General features: G+C 43.3%; 8 protein-coding genes across 8 annotated transcripts; 2 read left to right on the top strand and 6 right to left on the bottom strand.

The window, feature by feature from the left end:
• Window positions 1-687: 687 nt before the first annotated feature.
• Window positions 688-1,527, bottom strand: PG986_010529 (uncharacterized protein; the record flags this gene model as incomplete). Its single annotated transcript, XM_066846751.1, has 1 exon — window positions 688-1,527. One exon carries the CDS (start codon window positions 1,525-1,527, stop codon window positions 688-690), a length of 840 nt encoding a protein of 279 aa, XP_066696242.1.
• A 9,784-nt stretch (window positions 1,528-11,311) lies between these two features.
• On the bottom strand, window positions 11,312-13,397 carry PG986_010528 (uncharacterized protein; the record flags this gene model as incomplete). Its single annotated transcript, XM_066846750.1, has 2 exons — window positions 11,312-11,783; window positions 11,842-13,397. The coding sequence occupies 2 exons, from the start codon at window positions 13,395-13,397 to the stop codon at window positions 11,312-11,314; spliced, it is 2,028 nt and encodes a 675-aa protein (XP_066696241.1).
• A 1,103-nt stretch (window positions 13,398-14,500) lies between these two features.
• On the bottom strand, window positions 14,501-15,050 carry PG986_010527 (uncharacterized protein; the record flags this gene model as incomplete). The annotated part of the gene is made up of 2 exons (XM_066846749.1): window positions 14,501-14,735; window positions 14,767-15,050. The coding sequence occupies 2 exons, from the start codon at window positions 15,048-15,050 to the stop codon at window positions 14,501-14,503; spliced, it is 519 nt and encodes a 172-aa protein (XP_066696240.1).
• Window positions 15,051-15,588: 538 nt separating this feature from the next.
• PG986_010526 (uncharacterized protein) lies at window positions 15,589-16,694 on the top strand (the record flags this gene model as incomplete). Its single annotated transcript, XM_066846748.1, has 2 exons — window positions 15,589-15,745; window positions 15,892-16,694. 2 exons carry the CDS (start codon window positions 15,589-15,591, stop codon window positions 16,692-16,694), a joined length of 960 nt encoding a protein of 319 aa, XP_066696239.1.
• Window positions 16,695-17,532: 838 nt separating this feature from the next.
• Window positions 17,533-18,192, top strand: PG986_010525 (uncharacterized protein; the record flags this gene model as incomplete). The annotated part of the gene is made up of 1 exon (XM_066846747.1): window positions 17,533-18,192. One exon carries the CDS (start codon window positions 17,533-17,535, stop codon window positions 18,190-18,192), a length of 660 nt encoding a protein of 219 aa, XP_066696238.1.
• A 301-nt stretch (window positions 18,193-18,493) lies between these two features.
• On the bottom strand, window positions 18,494-19,141 carry PG986_010524 (uncharacterized protein; the record flags this gene model as incomplete). Its single annotated transcript, XM_066846746.1, has 1 exon — window positions 18,494-19,141. One exon carries the CDS (start codon window positions 19,139-19,141, stop codon window positions 18,494-18,496), a length of 648 nt encoding a protein of 215 aa, XP_066696237.1.
• Window positions 19,142-19,819: 678 nt separating this feature from the next.
• Window positions 19,820-20,698, bottom strand: PG986_010523 (uncharacterized protein; the record flags this gene model as incomplete). The annotated part of the gene is made up of 1 exon (XM_066846745.1): window positions 19,820-20,698. One exon carries the CDS (start codon window positions 20,696-20,698, stop codon window positions 19,820-19,822), a length of 879 nt encoding a protein of 292 aa, XP_066696236.1.
• A 512-nt stretch (window positions 20,699-21,210) lies between these two features.
• PG986_010522 (NAD(P)-binding protein) lies at window positions 21,211-22,038 on the bottom strand (the record flags this gene model as incomplete). Its single annotated transcript, XM_066846744.1, is given in 3 exon segments — window positions 21,211-21,499; window positions 21,583-21,905; window positions 21,925-22,038. The coding sequence occupies 3 exon segments, from the start codon at window positions 22,036-22,038 to the stop codon at window positions 21,211-21,213; spliced, it is 726 nt and encodes a 241-aa protein (XP_066696235.1).
• Between the last annotated feature and the right edge of the window lie 367 nt (window positions 22,039-22,405).

Here is a 22,405-nt window from a genome sequence, read left to right as displayed (position 1 = left end):
ACTTGCATAACGGGCATGCAAGTTGGAATGAGAACAGGACTAGAAAAGTAATTCGATAACCTAGTAAAATACATCAAGCTTCTTGATTAAATATATTTCAAACCAGAAGAGACGTGTCTTTTCTTTGAAACCTGCATAGTGAGTGGCCTTTATGGCTATTGTTCGACCAAGTAAATAGGTAATGTATACCATGGGACTGAAAAAATATCCTCACCACCAAGATCTTGAAATGTGATGACCGTGCCCTGAAAACATGAAGCACCCCTCTGGCATGACGATAACAGTACATCCAAGATGTAAGCTTACAGTAACTATGCCTCTGACCTTCCTTCTATTCCTGTCTTATACAACGTTCGAGCCGGATCAAACTTTTAGCCTCAAATGAACTGATTCAGTCAGTAATTTATAGCTCATGGTTATCAGACGCGGTACGTTGCCACATGGGTACTAACACTTATAACTTGCTCCCCCGCATCGTCGACTACCTGGATAATGTGTTCAATCAATATTTAATACAGACTCCGTTACAGTGCCAGTTGTATCTGCGAACAAGACATCTTCTCATTCAAGCCAAAACTTTTTGCAAAGCCTCCAGCTTCCATCTGGGAAAAGTTTTGGTAAGATCCATCGCAGTGAAGCCCTTCCGGTTCCTAACACTCTCGTCTATTGTACCGTTGCCGGCCAGGATCACCGCTGTGGCCAGATCTCCATTCCGTACAGCAAGGTGTAGGGCGGTATTTCATTCTGGTCTTGCGCGTTGATCGCGTTGCCCTGTCGGTATAGCTTTTCGACAATTTCTTGGTGTCCCAGCTCTGCAGCGATGTGCAGAGCAGTGCGTCCGTCTGCATCGACTGCATTCGTATTTACGCCTGCTGCTACCAGCGCCACGGTTAAGTACGGACTATACTTATAGGTAGCAGCCATGTGTAGCAGCGTTCTAGGGCGTGTTGTGCTAGAAAGCTTGGCCTCATGTTCGAGCAGTATTGGGCAAATAGGACCAATTTGGCTCCGGCGTAGGAGATGGAACAAAACCGGGTTGTCGGGCGTTGTATCATCAGCACCAGCAGCTAGCAGTCTTTTGACAATATCCCTTTTGCTGCTCCCATATGTAGCAGGGTCTGGTGCATTGAGATCCTGTGTCTCAGCATTGGCATTTGCTCCTGAGGCAAGTCGCGAACCGGCAACATCAGCATGACCCCCCTTTACGGCTTTGCTCAGTGCGGTGTCCGAATTAGCCATTGCATTGACGTTGGCGCCGGCCCTCAACAGGGTATCGACAATGCTCAGGTGACCCCTACCGGCAGCTGCCGTCAGGGCGGTATCGTATGCTGTCGCTCCGTTTGCATCAGCCCCCGCCGCTAATAGCATTTCCACAATGTCGAGGTGGCCTCCCTTTGCAGCTTTAACTAGCGGGCTGTTCACGCCGGCCTTGCCATTGACATCGGCACCAGCCTTTATTAACCTTTTAACGACACTCAGATGGCCCTCGCTCGCGGCTTCGGGTAGGGAAGCAGGCACACCGTTCATATCGGCCCCGTATAGTAACAACCTGTCCACAACTTCCAGGTGACCACCCCCCCGCGGCTGCAGCTAGGGGATTCTCATTATAGCGATCTATAGTATCGCCAGCGAACCCCAACTCTATCAGCTTATCGACCATGTCGACACGTCCTTTGCGTGCTGAAGTAGTTAACGTGAAGAATCTCTCTTTGTCGGCAGTAATCCTTTGAGGTAGTTTCAGTTTGTCAATGGCGCCCACATGACCCAGGGACGCGGCATATAGCAATGTTTTGCTGCATAGGCTGGAATCGATGTCTTCCACTAGGGCGTCTTCCAGTAGGTCGTCAATTAGTATATCGAAGAGCTGGAGATCGTCATTATCAGCAGCCCATTTGAACAAAGCATCAAATTTGCCACGCCACAGGAGTCGTAAGAGAGCGTCGTGGTGGTTTTGCTTCGCCCACTCCAGCCCCTGAGAATCGCCCGTCCAGGGCAGTATCGAGAAGCTTAGCTTGGCTGATACCACTTGGCGCAGGACCATTCATGCCCTGGATTTCCGGTTTCTTAAGAACCTTGTGTGATGGATCCAATGCTCGGATGCATATTTCAGAAAGGGGTGTTCGCGTATGAGAGCACGAGAAATTTTGATGGACGTTCCACTCCCGTCAGGGTCAACAGCACGCCTTAGGTCAAAGGCCTGGTGGCCTGGCCTAATGGTCGAGCTATAAATTGTTGCGAGTTTCGATCCAGGTTTTGCGGTGGCGTGTACAATTGCCAGGGGATTGCGGATGGATAACGGCTTTGGTTGTGGGATTAACGCCGTTTTGAAGTCGTTGAAGTTATGTTGGAATACCTAGCTCAGGGGCAACAACCAGTACGGTTTAGGGGGATCACGTGCGCCGTGCGTACGGACTATCTGTTTTATTATACAAAGGGGATCTTACGATCCCCTTTTTATTTAAATAGAGTATGTATTATAAAGGACTTGAAATATACTATATTATGTATTATTAACTACTATACGTACGTATAAAAACTATTTAATATTAATTAATAATTATATAAAGCAATTATAAATTAATAAAAATAAAGAGACGGTTTCTTAACTAAAGCCCGTACTTCGGTAACCGTATTAAGTAGCTTAAAGAAATCCCGTAACTAAGACTTTAAAAGAAAAACGTAACGGCCTTTATTATATGAGACCCGGATTTTTTTTTCGCCGACGTTTATACGGTTTAAAAAAAACGGTCCGAAATTATACGGCGATTTATTACGTTATATATTATTTTATATCCTAATAATCGTTATATAACTAAGTAAAATAATATAATAATTAATAATATCCTCCGCTACTATAAAACGATACTTCGCTTTAAACCCGGACCCCGACCAGCTTACGTATAAGGAGATTATATAAATTACGGGTACGTACGCCCGGGAATCCCGAACCGCCGTAAATATCGATTAATAAAACGCGGAGCCGAACCTTTTTAATATTATTAAATTAAAAAGAAATAAGAGTATATATATAATATATTTCGTATAATTTTTTTACAATTATTATAAACTTAAAATATAAAGTATCGCACTCGAAAAGTAAATTTTTTCCGATTTTAAAGAATAAATCGAACCGCATTTTAAACTAATAAACCGAGGGTACGTAAAAAAATGTTTTCTATATATCGAAACCTACGAGGTAACGACCCCGGCAAGCAGAATAATAACCGAACAGTTCGTACGTTTTATAAATTAATACCGTACGAAAAAAAACCTCCTATAATAATTAACGGTATTTTTAATACCGGAGGCACGATAAACGCTAGCCGTATAAAGCCCTAGGGAATATTTAACCGTATTAATTAAAAATAAGTTAATAAACCGTATAAAATAATAAATAAACGCCTTTCGATTCGTACCGGTAATAAACCCCGGACTACCCGGAGTTTACGTTAATTAATTTATATATATTTACCCGGCTTTTAATCGTAACGTTATACTTAATCTATTTGTATAAACCTCGATACTCCCGTACGAAATAATATATAATATTTTATTAATATATTTAATACGAAATAAAATAACCGAAAATTGCGAGGTTATCGCCTTTTAAAAAGCGTACCGAAAAAAATAGATATATACCGGCCGACCGTATAATATTTTCGCGGATAAAGTACGAATATTTATTAATTAATACCGCCGGCACGGCTTCTCCGAAAAAAACTACTATACGCTTTTTTAGGACGTATTTATTGACCGTGTAAAGTAATATTATTTTTATTATATTAAACCCGAAAAGAAATAGGACGAGATATATTATTTTTTAAATAATTATTTTAATACGAAAATAAATTATAATTAATACTATATAAATTAAACGGGAATAATTTTCGTACGGATAAAAAAGGAGAACCCGGAAAAGATATAGTACGAAGTTTTAAATATGTTTTTAAATAAATTTTAACTCGTATAACGAGCCCTCGGTAAAAACTTTTAAAAAAGGTCTAATTCCGGACCTCTGTCGTACGAATATGCTGTGAAGTTTTCGAGTTAAAACCGGCCTTTATTTATTAAAAGTTAATATGCGAAGGATTATTTTTAAATCTTTAAGCGTTTATAATTGCCGCCTTCGATTAAAAAAAGGCAATAAGATACTTAATAAATATCTCGTATAATAATTTATTACCGAAAACATTTTATATTAATCGACGGTATAATCGTACGGGAATTATACGGTAATTGTACGGTAATTAATAATTATACGATTAAAAACCGTCTCGAAATAATCGAAATTAACGCATAATAATTATATACTGCCCGAAGGTACCGTACGGCGTACTAAAGTATAATATACGGCCCGATTAACTAAAAATATACCGTATTTACGGTAAATAAAAATATTAATTAACGTATTACCGGCCCGAAAAATAATAAAAAGTACGTACGTAATATTTATAAGCGTATAAAACTATCGGAACGGATCCTAAGAACTATAATAAGTTCCTATATAAATAAAAAGGAAACGCCCTATTTATCGACGACGAGGGAAATAATACGCCGGAGAAAAAAATTACCGACCTTAACGTCGCACGGAGCGGTATATATTACCTTATAAACGCCGTATTTTTTTACCGTTTTACGGGAAAAAATATTTATTTTGTAAAGAAACCGACCGTATAAATAAATTAATTTTTTTTTCGTAAATAGTATAATTAATAATATTAAAGCGAATTATAAAATACCGGCGCCGTACGTATTTTTATTGTCGGTAAACCGTAAGCCGAAGCTTACGTACAAGAAAACCCCGATATAAATATTAATTAGATCCCCGGAATAGCGTCGATTTAATTCGGAAACTCGCTTATTATAACTTTTATCGGATTTATTACCGTACGGAAAAACTTAAAAGTTACGAAGTATAATATCCTCGATACGTTTATACTATTCTTATTCTTATTATATAACGCCGATTAATTCGAAGCCTATTATAATAATACTTAAAACGTTATCGTATAAAAAAGCGATAACGCACGGTTCCCCGTTATTCGAAAATAAAGATACTCGTTCTTTAACGTTAACCGTATAGAGTAAGTAATATACTTTATCGAAGTATAACTTTATTACTTTTATCGAAAATTTAAACATTTTCGTATAAAAAAGCTATATAACCTCTTTAAAAACGCCGGATATAACAATATTAAACCGATAAACTTAAAAGAAATCCGGAAATTTTATTTATAATACTAATCGTACGACCTAGCCCCGAAACGTTTTAAATTTTTGTTACGCGACGACTACGAATTTAATTACGAAATCGTCGCTAACGTTATATATATTAACGAATAAAATATTTTTTACGTTATTAATACGAATACCTCGTTTTAAGCCGCTATATTTTTAAAAACCCTTTTCGTACGAAATATATAGAACGCTTTTTATTAATACTAAATATACGTTTATTAAAAGCTTTTAAACGTTATTTCGCATAATTTAAACATTTATTTTAAAAAAAGTTTGGCGATTACGCACGAATAATAAGAATTATATATAAATAAATACTAATCGAAGTATACTAAACCGTAAAAAAAGTTAAAAAATCGCACGGCCCGCTTCGCCGAGCGTACGATATTTTATAAAAAGAAATAAATTAATATATTAACCCGGAAATGGTTTTTTAAATAACTATTAAAACCTTTAATAATACCGTAAGCCCGGACGGCTTAATTCCGACGCTCTTTGTCTTTAAAGTATACCTCCGAATCGATATATAATCCCCGCTATCACTAAAAATCCAGGAACGTACGAAAGCTATTTACGAAGTAATAAAAATACTTCGAAAACATCGTATAAAAATCGATATTAATCAGGCTTTAAATACCCGAAACGAACCGTATATCCACGATATTTTAACCCTCCCGCTCTAAACGAAAGTTCTCGTATAGCGTAAAAAAAACGGCTTGACCGAACCTTATCGAATCGCCGTAATCGAAAGATAAACAGTTCGTATCGATACGTATAATAGCCTAAAAGATTTCCGAATTATTTAAATTAAGCCGTTCTTTCGAAAAAAAAGAATTAAACCTCGGAAAATAATAAAACAAACATATCGGTACGCACCGTATAATATATTAACTAATCGGAATTTTATCGAATATAATTTAAACCACGTATCGAATTACTTTAAAACGAGGATATCTATACACCCCCGGATTATACGAATATTTTAATACGATTATACTCCGATACGTAAAAAAAAAGATATTACGAATTATATCGTCGTTATAATACGAAAAAAACCGTTAAACGATAATATATTACACAATATTTTCTTTACTATACGGGAATAAAAAAACTACGATTTTATATTAAAACTCCGAAAAAACGGCGTTATTAATATATTTAGAGCCCCGTTTTAAAAATTCGATACGGAAAAAATTAATAACCTCGCCGCGTAAAACGTTTTTTAATTTATATAATACGATTTACGAATACACGGTTAATAACGGATTTTTAAAACATAATTCGTACGCGAAGTAAAAAAGAAAAATACTAAGCCGTACGAAAAATTTAGGCTTATTGTTTAAAAGTACGGCGATGTTAATAAAGAAAAATTTTAACCTAATCGCCGACTATCCAGCGAATAAGTTAACGCTTATTCCTCGCCTTTAAACCGACGTTTATTAAAAATTTCGAAGCGTATAAAAAACTCCGGGATATAACGTAAATATATATCTAATTACATAAAAAGCTTACCCGAAAAATATACGCCGAGCTCCCGAAAAAGCTTAAACTATATTTCCCGAAAAGTATAATCCTTTAAATTATATTACTACTATACGAACTAACGGAATCCGGCTTTTATTAATTTAAAACGTACCACGAACACTACGTATAAAACCTCGGAATAACGATATTTACGTATAATTTATACCTTTTATTTATATGCAACGAATTAAACACTTTCGATATTACGGTAATATAAACCGACGATACATTTAATTTTATTATTTCCCCGTTCTTTTTAAAAAAAAAAACTTACGAATACGAAATTTCGTGTAAAACCGAAAGAAACCCTAACCGAAAATAAACCGATTAAATTCAACGGAAAAAAAATCCAGCTTAAATCGCAAGATATTTTATTCGAATAAAAAAGATAAGCTTAATAACTCCGCCTTATTAACGTTTAAACTATAGACCGAGATTAATAATACGTCTCTTAACGTATAAAAAAAGCGTATATCGGCTTAATATATTAACCGGAGGCTTCGTATAACCTTTTCGTCGCCGCTTAAATTTAAACGCCGAAAAAAAAAGATATTAAATACCTTAATACATAAGTATTATAATAAATTAAAAACCCCGCATAAGGATTAAAATATATCCCCCTCGACTTTTAACGTACGAAAATATATATTTTTATCGACGGTTTATTTACGAATAATAAAAACTTAACGTTTTAACTCGGATACATTATCGCGATCGGTTAAAAAATACGCCGTACGAAAAACAGTTTCGAAATAAAAAAAAAATATCGTATATTAAAACTCGACGAAATATAAAAGAGTTACGCGAAATATACTCGCGAACGAACTATATAATATAATCTTTAAAATCGATAACGGTATTACACTTAACTCTACACTTTAAAAAATCGTACGAAGCCTTAGATTTTAAAATATCCCGATAATCCTTTATACCGACTCGAAATTACTGTATAAATACCTCGTTAAGCTCGAAACCACGAATAAAAAAGGCTTATAATTAATATTATATCCCTTCGAGAATCGTACGAAAAGAAAAAAATCTTAAAATTTTATTAGGTTAACGGCCGAAATAATCCAGCCGACGCCCTTACAAAAAAGACTTTAAACTAAGCATTTAAACGGCTTATTTCTACGAATAAGCTTACCGTACGAATAAAAGTATATATAAAAAAACCCGAACCCTAGCTTAGGTAAAGAGAGAAAAGGTAAAATATTTTTTTTATTACCGCATAATACACAGTTACTACCGATATTTTATTACCGTATAAAAAAGGAAATAAAAGAAACGTAATAGTATATTATATTAAAGCTTTTAAAAAAAAATATCGCACGATTTATTATCCCCGGATATTATATATTATTTTTTTACACGACCCCGTTTAAACATTATTATTTTAAAAACTACTTTATTTCTCCTCGCTATTCGAATTATCGTTATCGTTATTATTATCGTCGTTATTATTATTATTATTATCGTTATTATTATACTAAACCGATAAAATAATCGAAGCACGATACCGGGAACCGTACGATTTTTAAACGTACGTAGTATATTAACCGCCCGAGTAACCGGTAAAACGGAAATAGTTACGAAACGGGTATAAATCTCGGATATACTCGTTAGTATAATTAAAACCGACTATTTTATAACAAATAATAAAAAGCGTACGAAAATAACCCTCGCGTTAAATAATTTATAAAATTATTAGCTTAAAAAACTCGGTAACGTGGTTTACCACTACGCGACGCATATCACTTAGCGACGTACCTTAATTTAATTTTAATATAATTAAACTTTAACGCGTAATACTTTTATAACTATAATGTTTAATTAATCCTAAAAAAATCGGATAGTTTTAATAATTTAAGCGATACGAAACGGACCGAATTAAATAAGTTAAAGAGTAATAATAAAAGCTTATAATATACCCGAATTAATTTTACGTTATCGAATTTATAACCGAACTTTAAAACGCGAAATTCGACCGAAACGATATAAAATAAATTTAATTAAAAAAGAGGTATTTCGTAAACATATAATTAATCTAAATATTTAAAGGATACCTCCCGATTTCGTTAATATAAAAAATATAATTAATTTCTTTACCGCGTCGCGCGGCGGCGACCGCGTTAGTAAGTATTAAGTTAAGCGTTTTATTAATTATAACCCGGACTTAAAAACTAAAATAAATCGTCGGTATGATTACTAAAAAACTCTTTACGAAAATTTCAAAGTTATTTTTACTTAATTTATATTAATTATAAATATAAAGGCGAAATACGGGATCGTTAACGAAAATATCTAAAATTTTAACAAGACCGGCTTTATAATAAATATAATTAAGTTAACACTTATCGTAATACGCGCCGAGCGGCGTAAAAAGGCGAAATCGGTCCAGCTTAATAATCGAGAATAAGTAACGGCGATTAAATATATTAATTCGTAGGGCTAGTATATTCCGCCGTTCTTAATCGTTTAAAGTTAATATTACCTCGTAAACTAGTCTCGCGAAACCGATTTACCGGGTAACTAAATAATTAAGCCGACTTCTAATAATTAAATTAATAACGAAATAGGTTTAAATTAAATTCAGCACTTCGATAAATATACTAAATCGTAAACGAAAAGTCGCTACCGCCTTTTAATTTTTAACGGCCACGAAAGCTATATTTTAGCCGAATTCGAAATATATTACTAGAATAACGATATTATTATTATTAATATACCTCCCTATTTATTATATTTATTCTAACCTTTCGATATAATATTTTATTCGTTTTTAAAACGTGCTTATTCGAAAAAATCGAGCTATTTATTAAAGCTTTTATAAATTATATTATTAAGCTCGAATTCTTTATCGCTTTTAAAGCCGCGCATTTTATTATTTTTATAAAAACTAATATTAAATTTAGATTCAGCGTATCTAGTTTAATACCTTATAACCTTAACGAGGTAATTAATAAATTAAATATACGTCTCCGGACGTTTACACTTAACCTATCCCGTTTAAAAACGGCTAATACCTACGACCCTTAAACGCCGTCTAACCCTTAATAAATAACTAAGCACTTTATTTATATTAAAAAAAGGTATTTACTCATTAAAAAAAGCTCTTTAACGCCGATTTTAAATACGGTAAACTAAATAACGAAAAGTATAATTAAAATAGCTTATAAAATAACCTTTATACGTAATAAAATATATATATTAAAAGAGGCTAATTTAATACTTTTTAAACGCCGAAGAGCTAAAAAATCGCGAGTTTAGCTTAAAAAAGCCCTTATTATTAAGAAATTTTAGTAATTATAGGACGAAAAAGTAAAAGGAAAACGTTTAGCGCCTAATAAAAATAAAAATAAGGGTTCGTCGAAACGAAGGGCGACCGGTAAAAGGCGCTATAATATCTACGGCGAAACAAGTTATAATACGTAAATATATAAAAAAAATATAAAATTAAGCGAGGAATCGAATAACGAATAATTTTAATTAATTTTAAGCGTTATGGTTAAATTAATTTATATAAAAAAGTCGAAAAGTAGAAAAGGTGCGTCGTTAAGTAATATACGTCGCGTAGTGGTAAACTACGTTAACCCGGACACGAATAATAATATTATAACTAGGTATCGTAGTTATTCGTTTTTCGTTATTTTATTACACGGTTATTAATATCCGAACATTATTTTAATAAAAAAATAAAGTAACCGTATATTAATAATAATATTTTAAAAGAAAATACGGTTAATTATAAAGCTAATCGATAAGGTTATTTATTAATAACTACTATTACGATTAACGATATTTTACGGTCCGAAAGTAATAACGTACGAACCGGATAGGGTATTATTTATATTAGTTATCGCGCGAAAAAAAAAGTTATATAAAAAGAAGTAAATAATTAAAGTAAATAACTTAAAGCTTAGTCTTACACGAATAATTATAATAGTAAAAGTAAATAATTAAAAAAGAGAAACTTTTCGTATAAAAAATTAAGGAATTAAGCCTCTTTTTATACTAATAAAGGGGAGTGCGAATTAATAAATTTATTAATTCGAATTTCGAATATTCTAAATCGGAACGAATAAAAAAAGATTAGTTATTAATTTATACGAGGGAGAATTTTTTTATTAGTTAAATATTAACTAAACATCGGACGAAATACTAAGGATCGTGTATAATACCGGCGACTACGGTTTTTTTAAATCAGTCATATCACTAAGAGTAAATAAAGTAAATACGGCGCTACCCGTACCGAAAAAAGGAACGCAAGAGATCGAATAATTCAACACGTCCGTACAATCTACGAAGAAATACGGAAAAAGGGTACGTTCCTCTTAAAAAGAAAAGTTGCCAGTGTTAAAATACCTAGCTTAAAGGCAATAACTAGTACGGTTCAGGGGGATTACGTGCGCCGTGCGCACGAACCATCTATTTTACCGTACAAAAGGGATCTTACGATCCCCTCTCTACTTAAATAAAGTATACATTATAAAAAACCTGAAATATACCATATTATGCATCGCCAACCACCGTACGTACGTACAAAGGCCATTCAACAGTTGAGATTAGTCAGGCATATCTCCCCCAGTTGGTTATTGGCTTCGTCCAAGCCGAGCTGGAATTCCATCAATGTAATATCCGTATACTTCTCTAGGAGGAATGTGCCAACGGAATGATGCGCAAAATGGACAGCCTTACTCTCTTCTTCGGCTTCCACCAGGTTTTCACACCATGAAGAAACTTTGTCCATGCTGTTACACTGACGGGCAGGCTCGGAAAATTGCTGATTCGGTACAATTGCAATTGCCTCGTGAAGCTCATTAAGGGTCATGTGTCTCTTTGCGGCGGAAACGTAAAGGAGCAGCTTTTGAGCCTCCTTGAAATAAGCCCCATCTCTGATTCGACATAGAGCCCTGTTGAATATGGCGTTCAAATCTTTCGGAAGGTTGCGGAGGGCTGTCCTGATATCTTCATCAGACGGCTGAGAACTTATCTCTTCAACCTGGAAGAAAGCCCATATGAACCTGGAGTGATTGTCAATAGGAAGAATCAAAAGACGAGGAATATTAGGGGGTAATGTACATTCCTTGTGCCCCTTGAGAAAGAGCCACCTTGATTTCATTAACAAGGCTAGGGTCATGAACTCGCAGATCGCCGGTCTCGAGCTTGTTGTCGATGATATCGTCAATGTATCTGGTGATATCGTCGTCTGTGAACTGGCAGTTCAGTGATATATGTAGGAAGTCATTGAAGTGACGTTCTATCTCATCCTGTATGCTGACACCACCGCAAAGGAATAAGCGAAGGTTGTTGTCTGATGATATCAATGACGAGAGAGCGAGAAGTAATGCCCTTCTTTGAGGCTTCGGACATTCATCAATCCCATCTATAATGATGTATGAAGGCCCCGGGGTAGATGATTGGCGAAGCAGGTTCAAGACGTCGTCTGTACCGGAAGATATGTCGAGCTTCCGAAGCGTGCTTTCGACTTCATCAGTGACGTTCGTCGAATCCAACTTTTGTTGCAGGATTGATTTGAGAATTTCATTGGCGCTTAGGCAATGGGTTCCGGTAGACTGGCCGAAATGGAAAGACACAGGGCTGCCATCGGGGTCTTTGAGCACGAGAATATGCTGGATAACACTCGCGGTGGTAATAGTCTTTCCCGAACCAATCCTACCCGAGCACCAAAGAACAGGCTTCTTTCCCTGCTGCCAGTCGACAAACTCCGATAATTGGAATATCCAGCTGGCAGTGTCTTGCCACCGCTTCCGACAGCTTTGTTTGTATAGACGTAGATAGTCACGAGTAGATAGCAAGTCGAGGAGCTGCTGCTTCCGCTCTCTCGACTCCCGTTCGTCTTTTTGAAGCTGCATGTCATGCATTCTCATCAGCTTCGCCTCTACTCGACCTGTAAATCGGTCTACCAAGGTCCTGCCTTTCAACGCTTCTTCTCGTTCCATGGCCTGCAGCTGCTGGTCTTGTCGATCAGCCTGAGCCTTAGCAAAGTGGATCTCTTGCTCAACAGAGTCGCTGTACCACTGGACTTCATCAACGTCGGGCTTGAACTCCTGTTCAAAGGACGACAAAAGAGACTTGAGAATGTGCTGGTGAAGTGGTCGCTGCAGAACCTGCATAACGTGTCTACAGCAGCGGATGATCGACGCATGGAAGTCAACTAGTGCCTTTTGAAGTCGAACAGAGGCTGGGTACAAGGATTTATAATCGGCGAAGAGAGGGCAGAGTCTACCAAGCCTCATGAACAAGTCGGAGGTGGGCTGGTAGTACGATGTGACACTGGCAGCCATCATCATTGTCAGCCTGACGCTACCCCAAACCAGCGCGGCAATTTCAGGATGCGAAGACACAAACGTGTCGATGACACCACAGAACACACCAACTGCTGAAAGAACTGTATGGAGTCTACTGGCGTAACTGGGCCCTCTGCGTGTCCGGTGGGTTGCGTCGAGCTCTGCAGTGAAGACCAGGATGGAGTCGGCGTCGGGGATGGTTTCCGTCTTCCTCAACTCAAGGCGTTCCGCATCGCTCAGCGTAGCCTCAAAGTCGCCGATAGCATCTAACAAAGCATTGCGCTGCTTTGAAGGCACCAGTGCTGAAGACGAAGAGGCTGGCGCCATTTTGTCAGGCCCCCAAAAGAAAAATTATATCGCCGCTTCTGCATGAGAAACTGGCATCCGTATGCAATGAGGAGAAGATCAAGACTGTTGCCGGGCAGCCTGATGCGGAGGTGTCTTGAAAGCGCCAGCCAAATTCAGCCGACCACCCTCTTGATCCATCCACCAATGAACGCAGGATTATGCGCAGCAGCTACAACCGAACTGCATATGCCTATCTTGGCAGAAGGGATGGTACCCACTCTGTGCCGTAGGCAGCCCGAAGCCGAAGTGTGCCAAATTATCTGTGTCAGAATGGTCAGAATATCGATCGCTTGCAGTGTGGCACAATTACTGCTGATATCCCTCCGTTCTCCATCGCAGGAAATAGAAGAGGCGCTTATTCCATCTGGTTGGGTTGATGACACGAGGTACAGATGCAGCTTTGGAGTGAAGATTCTGTGCCACTGGTAGGCTCCAGGTAATTGAGCCTGATACCAGATCTGTCCATTACAGCGCGCAGAAGCAAACGCGGGCCACTCTAAAGGAATGCTGACAGTAAGAAATGTGAGTCAAGTTCCCTTATATAATGATCAATCGTCCTGGGATAAAGAGGGATTATTCCTTTACACCAGAAGCTTTGGTCACTGTAGATAACCTCAATTGGAGTCCCTACCGTAGGGTTGCGGCAGAAGGATATGCCATTGCCCACTACGACAGAATGCCAAAGCACTCAATGCGCACATATAGAACTAATGATGTAGATGTTCGCAACCCGTTCTTAAGATTGTTTGATGGGCTACTCCAAATTTACCATACATTCATAGCTACTGTCAAGCCAGAGAGTTAGCTGGGAATAGTTCAAAGTGGTACTGATGACAAACATAAGAACTTACGTATAATGATTTGTTAATCGAACCTGAAGCGTTTCGATATGATCCGGGACGAAGACCACTCGTATCATCCGAGCGACTCGAGTCCCATGCCCATCCCTGATAGCTTATCGTTGCAGTGCCTCTGGCGCTGGTGTGTGAGCGCGACAACTCGGCAACGTTCTATGGCACGTACAGCACGACCCAGTCGGGCTCTGAAGTAGGAGATAAGATAACCGAAGACTGTTGCCATGCTCAGTCTGTCGGATTCCGGGGGTCATAGACTTCGTATCCCTCGTCTTCTGTATCGCTCTCGTCCTCGTCCCGCAACACCCTCTTCTCCTTGCCCAGCCCTTTCTCCATGCCGCCCAGCTTCTCCTCTTCTTTGGTCTTATCTTCCGGATCGCCGCCTACAGGCGCAAATGCGCTTTTGAAGCCGCTCTTCTTGAAACCTCCCTTCTTGAACCCGCCTGACTGGCCAGCCGCATTACTGTTGTTACTGCTTCCACCAGCAGCCGCACCCCTCGCCGTCGCCGCCGGCAGCCGCTGCGCCGAGCTTGATGCTGATGATGCCGTCGGCCCTCGCCTCGGCCTTGCGCGCGCGAGCGCCCGCGGTCGGGTCCTTGACCATCTGTTTCATGTCCTTCATGCGCTGTCGGTGGGAGTGGTCGTACGACGAAAGGTGCGCCTCGTAGTCGTTCATGCGGCTGTAGCCCTTGGAGCAGAGTTCGCAGTAAAAGGATTGTAGGGCGGCGCGCGCCGAGGCAGTCTGCGCCTGGGGCAGGGTCTGGTGTCGCGGCGGCATGAGGGGCAGTGTGGTATGTGGTCTCGTTGGTACGCGGTCGAGCGCGACGGGAGAAACGCGATGGGCAATGGTCGCGCAACAGACTGGATCGGGTCTCTGTATCGTTCTGAGTCGCGAATTCGGCTGATGGCGAGACAGTCGTAGAGTACGGGTCGGCGGGGTATCGTTTACAGATTAGAGATATGGAATTAGATGCTTGGACGTTGAAATATGGACGAAGGTTCAGAGATTAGATCCCTTGCCCGACCGAGCAGCTGGAATGGACAGGGCGGGGCGATTCAGATGGAGCTTGGGGAACTTTCTGGGAGCTGAGACCGCTGGAAAGCTCCGATTGGCGCTTGGAGATTTAGCGCTCCGGGGGATCTCGCTGATGTCACTGGAGGCTGGAGCCGCCAAAACTTTCAGCGTGCGGTTCAAAATCGTGTCCCACCCAAACGAATCAGCGTAGACACCTTGGTAATCAAGAAGAAAGGACGATTGACGACGACAACCACCATCACCCCCCTCGTCGCATTGGAAGTTGTGACAAGGAGCCAAGATGGATGACCGGTACAGCACTCGTACCCTAAATCCGAAGGCGTCGCAGGAGACTCTCATGTCTCTCCTGCAGCTCGACCCTTCACCGATGGCGGACAACGCCTCCATATACGAGAAGGAGCTCCCCCTCTGCCCGAGGAAGAGATGGAATCTTCAAGGTCGACAATAAGGTCACGCGGCACATCTAACTCCTCGCAAAGCTTGGGGCTCAGCGGCACTGCCCATGGCCCTACTTACTACTGTACGCCTTTCCTTCCGTGTCCGCAAACATACTTACCCAGTTACTGACATTTGCAACCAACAGTAACCCGGATACAACGCTACTCCTCCTACACCTTCGCCCTATTCGCCGGCCTGCACGTCGCCAACACCTCGGTCTTCCCGCTCGTCTACCGCTCCGTCCCGTACTCCGAACCCTTCCTCCTCATGGCGCGCGAGGTCTACCAGACCCGCTTCTCCGAGCCCCTCCTCGTGGCCCTGCCCATCCTCGCCCACGTCGCCTCGGGCGTCGCCATCCGCCTGATCCGCCGCTCGCACAACCTCCAGCGCTACGGCGGCGCCACCCCCGGCATGTACGCGCTGCACCGCTCCAAGACCTCCAACACCACATCGTCCTCGTCTTCCTCCCACAACAGCAACGGCTGGCCGATGCTGAGCTACACCGCCATAAGTGGGTACGTGCTAGCCCCGGTCCTGGCCTCCCACATCTTCATGAACCGCGTGCTGCCCCTGATGGTCGAGGGCGACAGCTCCAACATCGGCCTCCAGTACGTCGCGCACGGCTTCGCGCGCCACGCCGTCCCGTCCTGGATCGCGTACGGCGCCCTCATCACCGTCGGCGTCGGCCACATGGTCTGGGGCGGGGCCAAGTGGCTGGGGATCGCGCCCCCGCCCGGCTGGCGGCGGACGACGGTCGACAAGCAGCTGCGCAAGACGCGAAGCCGGTACTGGTGGACCATCAACGGCGTCGCCCTGGCCGGGATCGCGCTCTGGGCTGCGGGCGGCCTGGGGGTCGTTGCGAGGTGGGGAGCTACGGAGGGATGGCTCGGCAAGGTGTATGATAGCATATATGCACAAATTCCGCAAATTCCGCAAATCTCGCTCTAGACTACTATAGACTACCAAATACAACCAATAACTACTTCAGATACTATTGTACGGGGTACAGCATTAGTGGCAGTAACCTTGCCGTGAATGTACCGTGTTTGCTCGGAAGGGTCCGGCAACACGTGGGTCCCGCCGGCCGGCAGGTAAACAACATCGCGAGGCTTTTCACCCGGTCGATCAGGCTGGGATCATTCTAGCAAAACACGGCGGAGTATTGTTGCAAGTGAATTTACTTTCGTTTCTTCTTTCTACCCACACCGACTAGACCGAACTGCTTCGACGTCTCAAAAAAGAGAATTTGTTGCTGGAAGTAACAGCATCCGGCTACCTAACCCCGGCACCGGCGCCGATCAGATTCGGAGCAGCCTCCGGTGCCATCTACATCGGAATTCTCGGCATGCAAGCGGCCTTCTGCACTATCCAAGTGCGTCTCAGCAAAACAACAGTGCCGATCAATCCCTTTGTCGCGACCACTTCAACGAGGAGCGAGCCGAGCAGAACAGGGGCGACAGTTTGGATGTTCACGAACAACGCCTTTGTTATGGCCGCCGAATAGTGCCCGCCATCCCGACGGACGAGTATAAAATAGCTCGAAGGCGAGAACCCAAGATGCGAAAGGAGCTCACCAGTCTCATCAGACAACCCGTCCACTGCCAACAAATACCCCCTTTACTCTAACTACGCCCAAAGCAAACTTTCGAGTCTCGAAACGCATCAAGCCTCATAAGTAATACACTCCTGACTGAACTTACTGTTAGAAGTACCAATACCCTGAAGGAGAAACCAAAGAAACGCCCAATTTTATTCATCCAAGTATTCACGGAGATCAGCATTCACAATGTGTCTCCTCTACACCCAAACGCAGCGCTGTCCCAGCTGCAAGAAGATCCTCTCCCAGCACACCGCCATGTACGAGTCGTGCGCAGATTCCTGCTCGTGCCTACCCTGCTCATCCGTCAAGGCCGGCAAAAGCAAGAGTAACAGCCGGTACAAGGCATACTCCGCAGAAGAAGCCAATGGCGTCCCCATGCCAACTCCCGCTGCCGAGGGCACGGCTCACACCACCGCGTGTCCCAACGCCGAGCTGATGCACGGAGAGCCGCAGTGGGCGAGCCGGCCGTGCGGGTTCTGTCGGTGGCAGCACTCGCGGAAGGTGCGGCAGCAGTATATGGGGGTGCATTTCTGCATGAACCCCTTCACCACCAACACGGCTACCCGTACTATCGCGTCTGCTCCTCCTCCTCCTCTGACATCCACAGCAAGAATGGAGCGTGGTCAAGGTTCGAGGTCAAGAGCTCCTTCGGAGGTTAGTGATCTAAGCGAAGGAGGCCGGAGCCAGCAGAGTGGTGGCAGCGGCGGTGGTGAGAGCAACAGCAGCACCCCGACAGAAGCAGGAAAAAGGAAGAAGAGTGTCAGGTTCGACATACCTCCCAAGGTTGAGAAGAAGAAGTCATCCCTGCTGGACAAGCTCAGACGGGGACGATCGAAGACTGAGTAGATGGCTTTAGTGTTGGATCAGATTATTGCTTGGTGGACACTCGAGAGTTGAGATACGGAATATATTAGGAAAATGCAACTTGATTGAGACTAGCACATCCCATCACAGATGGCGGTTGGATTCAACAGTAGTAGTATGTTGTTCCCGACTCAAATGCCAACATAGAGTACCGATCGCTCTTCTGTGCAAGTAGCCAAAGGTTCTTTAGACGAGCATCCCAAGTTTCTTTCTCGTTGTTCACCTCAAGGGCGCGGGGCCTTTCTTGTATCCTCGTGAACATGATCAAGTCCCTTCACCGTCCTTAACAGTTCGAGTACCCAACGTACACATGCCAGTAACCATCGTCAAACACCTCGCCCTGCGTAATGTACCGGTCGTTGACGCTCTGCAGGGCGTCCTGGAAGCAGTTGTCGACGACGAGCTGGGCGTAGTCGGCGACGATGTTGCAAGGGGGCGAGACGGGCGTCGCGTAGTTGGTGTTGCAGACGAAGATGGCCGAGTTATAGGAGCAGCTGACGCGCTGGCAGTAGGTCCAGCCGGGCACGCCCTTGGCCGTGCAGTCCTGCTTGCCGCGCAGGTAGACGATGCCGTCGTGGATCGGGTTCGCCATGGCCCAGGCGTCGAAGTAGGGGGGGGCAGACGGGGCCCTAGGTCGGCAAAGTGGTGTCAGCACGGTCTCGTTCTCCTCCATTTCCTTTGGTTGAGTTTGGAATGTTGCACTTACACCGTGGTTATGAATGGCTACGCCGCTGGGAACGGTACCATTGAAGACAGGAACTGGCTTATTGGCGTCAGGGACACCAGTTGGCTCCGAAGAGAAGGCCTGCAGGATGATGAGCGCTATTTGGTCTCGCCTTATTGGATTCTCGGGAACGTGGTTACATACGGTTGGCAGCTGGGCATCGCCAAAAGCGAAGAAGCCAAGCAGGACGAGCAAGAGAGCATGCATGATGAACCGCAGAGTGAATGGTGCCAGGGATTGCTGTTTGCTGTGTATCGTGGAGTGGATTTGGTAGGAATCTCGGGTGGGCTGGCGGAACTGAGGGTTGCTTGGATTCCACCGTTGAGAATGCAAAAATTGGGAATGGGGGAAAAATTAAAATGTTGCAAGCCCTCAATTGACTTGCATGGACCCGAAATTGACGACTTCTGATGCCCAAGCCAAGGCTTCGTACCTTCCTGGTGGGTGATTGGGTCTTGTATTCAATGGTTTCTACCACTGCTTTGCCAAATCATTGAATTGATAGCACGCGGAAATCACAAGCATGGCCACAAACGTAGAAGATTGCTGTCCCCAGACCGATTTTCTCTACATACTATCGAAATTTCTCAATTGAATGCCGTCACTTGCTCGGGATTATCCCCTCAATGGCGACAGCGCTGCCCTCACCATGCTATGCCGTACCTACACATTAGGGGATGTTAAGTGCCTTGGTATAATGTCAATACCATTGGGAAAAATGTTTCTCCTATCAAATGTGATGGTTTTATAATTAAACAAATAGACCTATTGATTGTTTGCGGAAAGCACTTATACCAGAGGCAGCGTTGACGCCATTAAGGACATAGAGGCCATGTTCACATATTAATGCTATCCATTGCTACCGTACTGCTCTACTCGTTATCGTTAGACCCTTCTTTTGAACTTCAGTCGCCATAAGCCCATGGCTCCCTTCCCATTGTGACTCTCGAAATCCAGCTTCCAGTCTGCCTTGACCTGACGCTTGTCTCCGTCCCTTGAATAGTTATCCGCGTGTTCCGATACCCAGATGTAGCGGGACTTGAGTATCACCGACACCTTGACCGGCAAGGGGCGTTTGGCGTAATCTGCTATCTTGTAGGGTTTCTCCATAACGAAGTTTTCGGAGCCCGAACCGCGGTACGAGAACCTCACTCCCAAGATGATGTCGTTGCGGCTGACCTTAGCAAAAACAACCCAATCATGCAGGCGGTCGCCCTTCGTCGAGCCCTCGGGGCGCGGGCGAGCCTGATGGGTGTTTCCGATGCATAACGTGATAGTCTGGACTCCTTCATCACCGCCAGGTTCGGGCTCGGCGTGGGCGGCCTTGGCTTCCCGCTCCGCGTAGGTGATTGGGTATTTGTTGCGGAGTTCGGTGCACTTCTCAGGGCTCGGCACCACTCCTTCGCCATTGTTGTTGTCGCACACGGGGCAAGGCGCGACGAGATATTTGAGGTTGCCGGGGGACTGTAACTGGTCGCTAGGATTCGCATCCACGTGGACCGCGTACATGGCGTTGGGCAACGAGCCCATGGCGTAGTCCACCATGCAGGACTTGCACAGCACGTGCCCGCACCTCGTCTTGATTGTATCGTAGAGGAGCTGGTGGCATAGGGTGCAGAGATCGTCTTTGTGCATTGCCTTCATCTCGTCATTCTTCCCGAGCTGGCAGAACTTGCACACCTGCCCCCAATTCGTCTTGATTGGATCGAAGAGGAGCAGGTGGCATAGGGTGCAGCAATCGTCTTCGGGGATTAGCTCCTCCATTTTGTCCTTCTTCTGGGGCTGGCGGTATGTCGTGATGGTGAATTGATGACTGCTGTTGAAAACGAATTGATGATTGCTGTTGATCAGAAACTGACACATCTGCCAAGTGAGAGCGACGTTGCCAAAGGTCCCTCTGTTTGCAATAAGCACCTGCTTGGTTAATGCGTCATTAGGATCCCCCTTTTCGGTAAGGAAGGTACGAACAACACCAATGCGCATGATCCAGGACACACTTGGGTCAGCGACGTCAGAAAACACAGCCATTTGGCCACGGAAACAGCAATCGTTCCAGGTTCAATCAAGGCTCCAACCGCATAGGGTAATCTTAGTTCAAAGTGCCTGCACCCAGTTTGCAGCCCAGTCTACTGTTGCCCTCGACAAATACAAAGTAGATACTGCAGTCTCCCACCTAACTCTAGTTACTTAACATGTAATAAGTAATCAATCTCTTCATAATCTCTTGACCCCAACGAGCAGGGTCATGTCATCCTCCACTTCGGCAAGACGATTATCTACCAAGGGCAAATGCCACCGTTCCAACCAACCATCTTCCCACCATGCTTCTCTTTGGTAATCTCGGCCAAGAGATTCATCATGCCGTCGCAAGACTCCTTGACCATGATAAAGGCCTTCTCCAAGCCCAGCTCCCGAGCGCCCCGATCACCGAGGTCGGTCTGGACCCATCCTGGGATCAGAACAAAAGCGTTGAGCCAGGCGTCCTCTGCATTGATTCTAATGGTGTACCAGTTCACTGCTGCCTTAGTTGGCCCATACGCAGCATTGGTGATAGGGGGTTGACTCCTACGTGATATATACATACCCCATTAGCATGATTGATTGACGGGAGAAATTGCCAAGGAAAAGAACAAGTAGTAAAGACTTACTCCAAACATCCGGCAGTAGATCCCATGGGAGCGAACATGGGCTCCTTGGTAGACTTCTGGAGCAGTGGACGAGTGGCCTGATACGTCGCCAGGAAGCCATAGACATTGGGCGCCATGTGGGATCGAAGGGTGTCCAGTTTGAGGTTGGCCACGGTGGGACAGATCTGAGAGATGCCGGCGTTGGCGACGACGATGTCCAGATACTGGATCCCGTGTTTCTCCTGGAGCTCGGCGACGGCATTAAAGGCATCTTGGTCGACTGAGGCATCCCACTTGACGACGATCAGTTGGCTCCCTTCTCCAGCGGGCAGGTTGGAGAGTGCCTGTGAGGTCGGGTGGGACGGGTTTCGGTTCGCAGCAATGACGATATGATTGGGTTTGGCAAGATAGCGTTTTTAGAAGGCCCTCGCCTAGGCCCCTATTTGCTCCGGTGATGAGGACGGTAGTTGGTGCCATATTCTTTTCCTGTGTCAAGATCTCTGATAAGGATGAGATTGGGCCAGAGGTCTTGCTGTTGAAAGTTGCGACTTCATGTCAATTAAGTAGCGTTTTTTCGAGCAGAAATATCCTACAGCATAAGGAGTCTTGATATCTAATCGATGTTTGGAGTTGGCTGGATATAGTTCGTGGTTTGAAGTCGGGAACGTGCTTAGAAATACCTTCAGCCAATCACATCCACGGAATTGACCCCGACTAGAAAGGAGCAAACAGTCGGGCTGCGGCCACTAAGCGGATTTGGACTAGCCTGCCCTCAGACTGCGGGCACTAAGCGCCTTTGGCTAAGCCCAGTCTTTCAGGGCCTGCCCAATGTCTAGGTGCAGTC

The sequence above is a fragment of the Apiospora aurea genome (assembly GCF_038362705.1).
Source record: "Apiospora aurea strain CBS 24483 chromosome Unknown utg000007l_segment0_segment0, whole genome shotgun sequence".
Lineage (NCBI taxonomy): Eukaryota > Fungi > Ascomycota > Sordariomycetes > Amphisphaeriales > Apiosporaceae > Apiospora > Apiospora aurea.
Note: the sequence above shows the minus strand (reverse complement) of the source record. Positions and strands in the feature narration are given on the sequence as shown.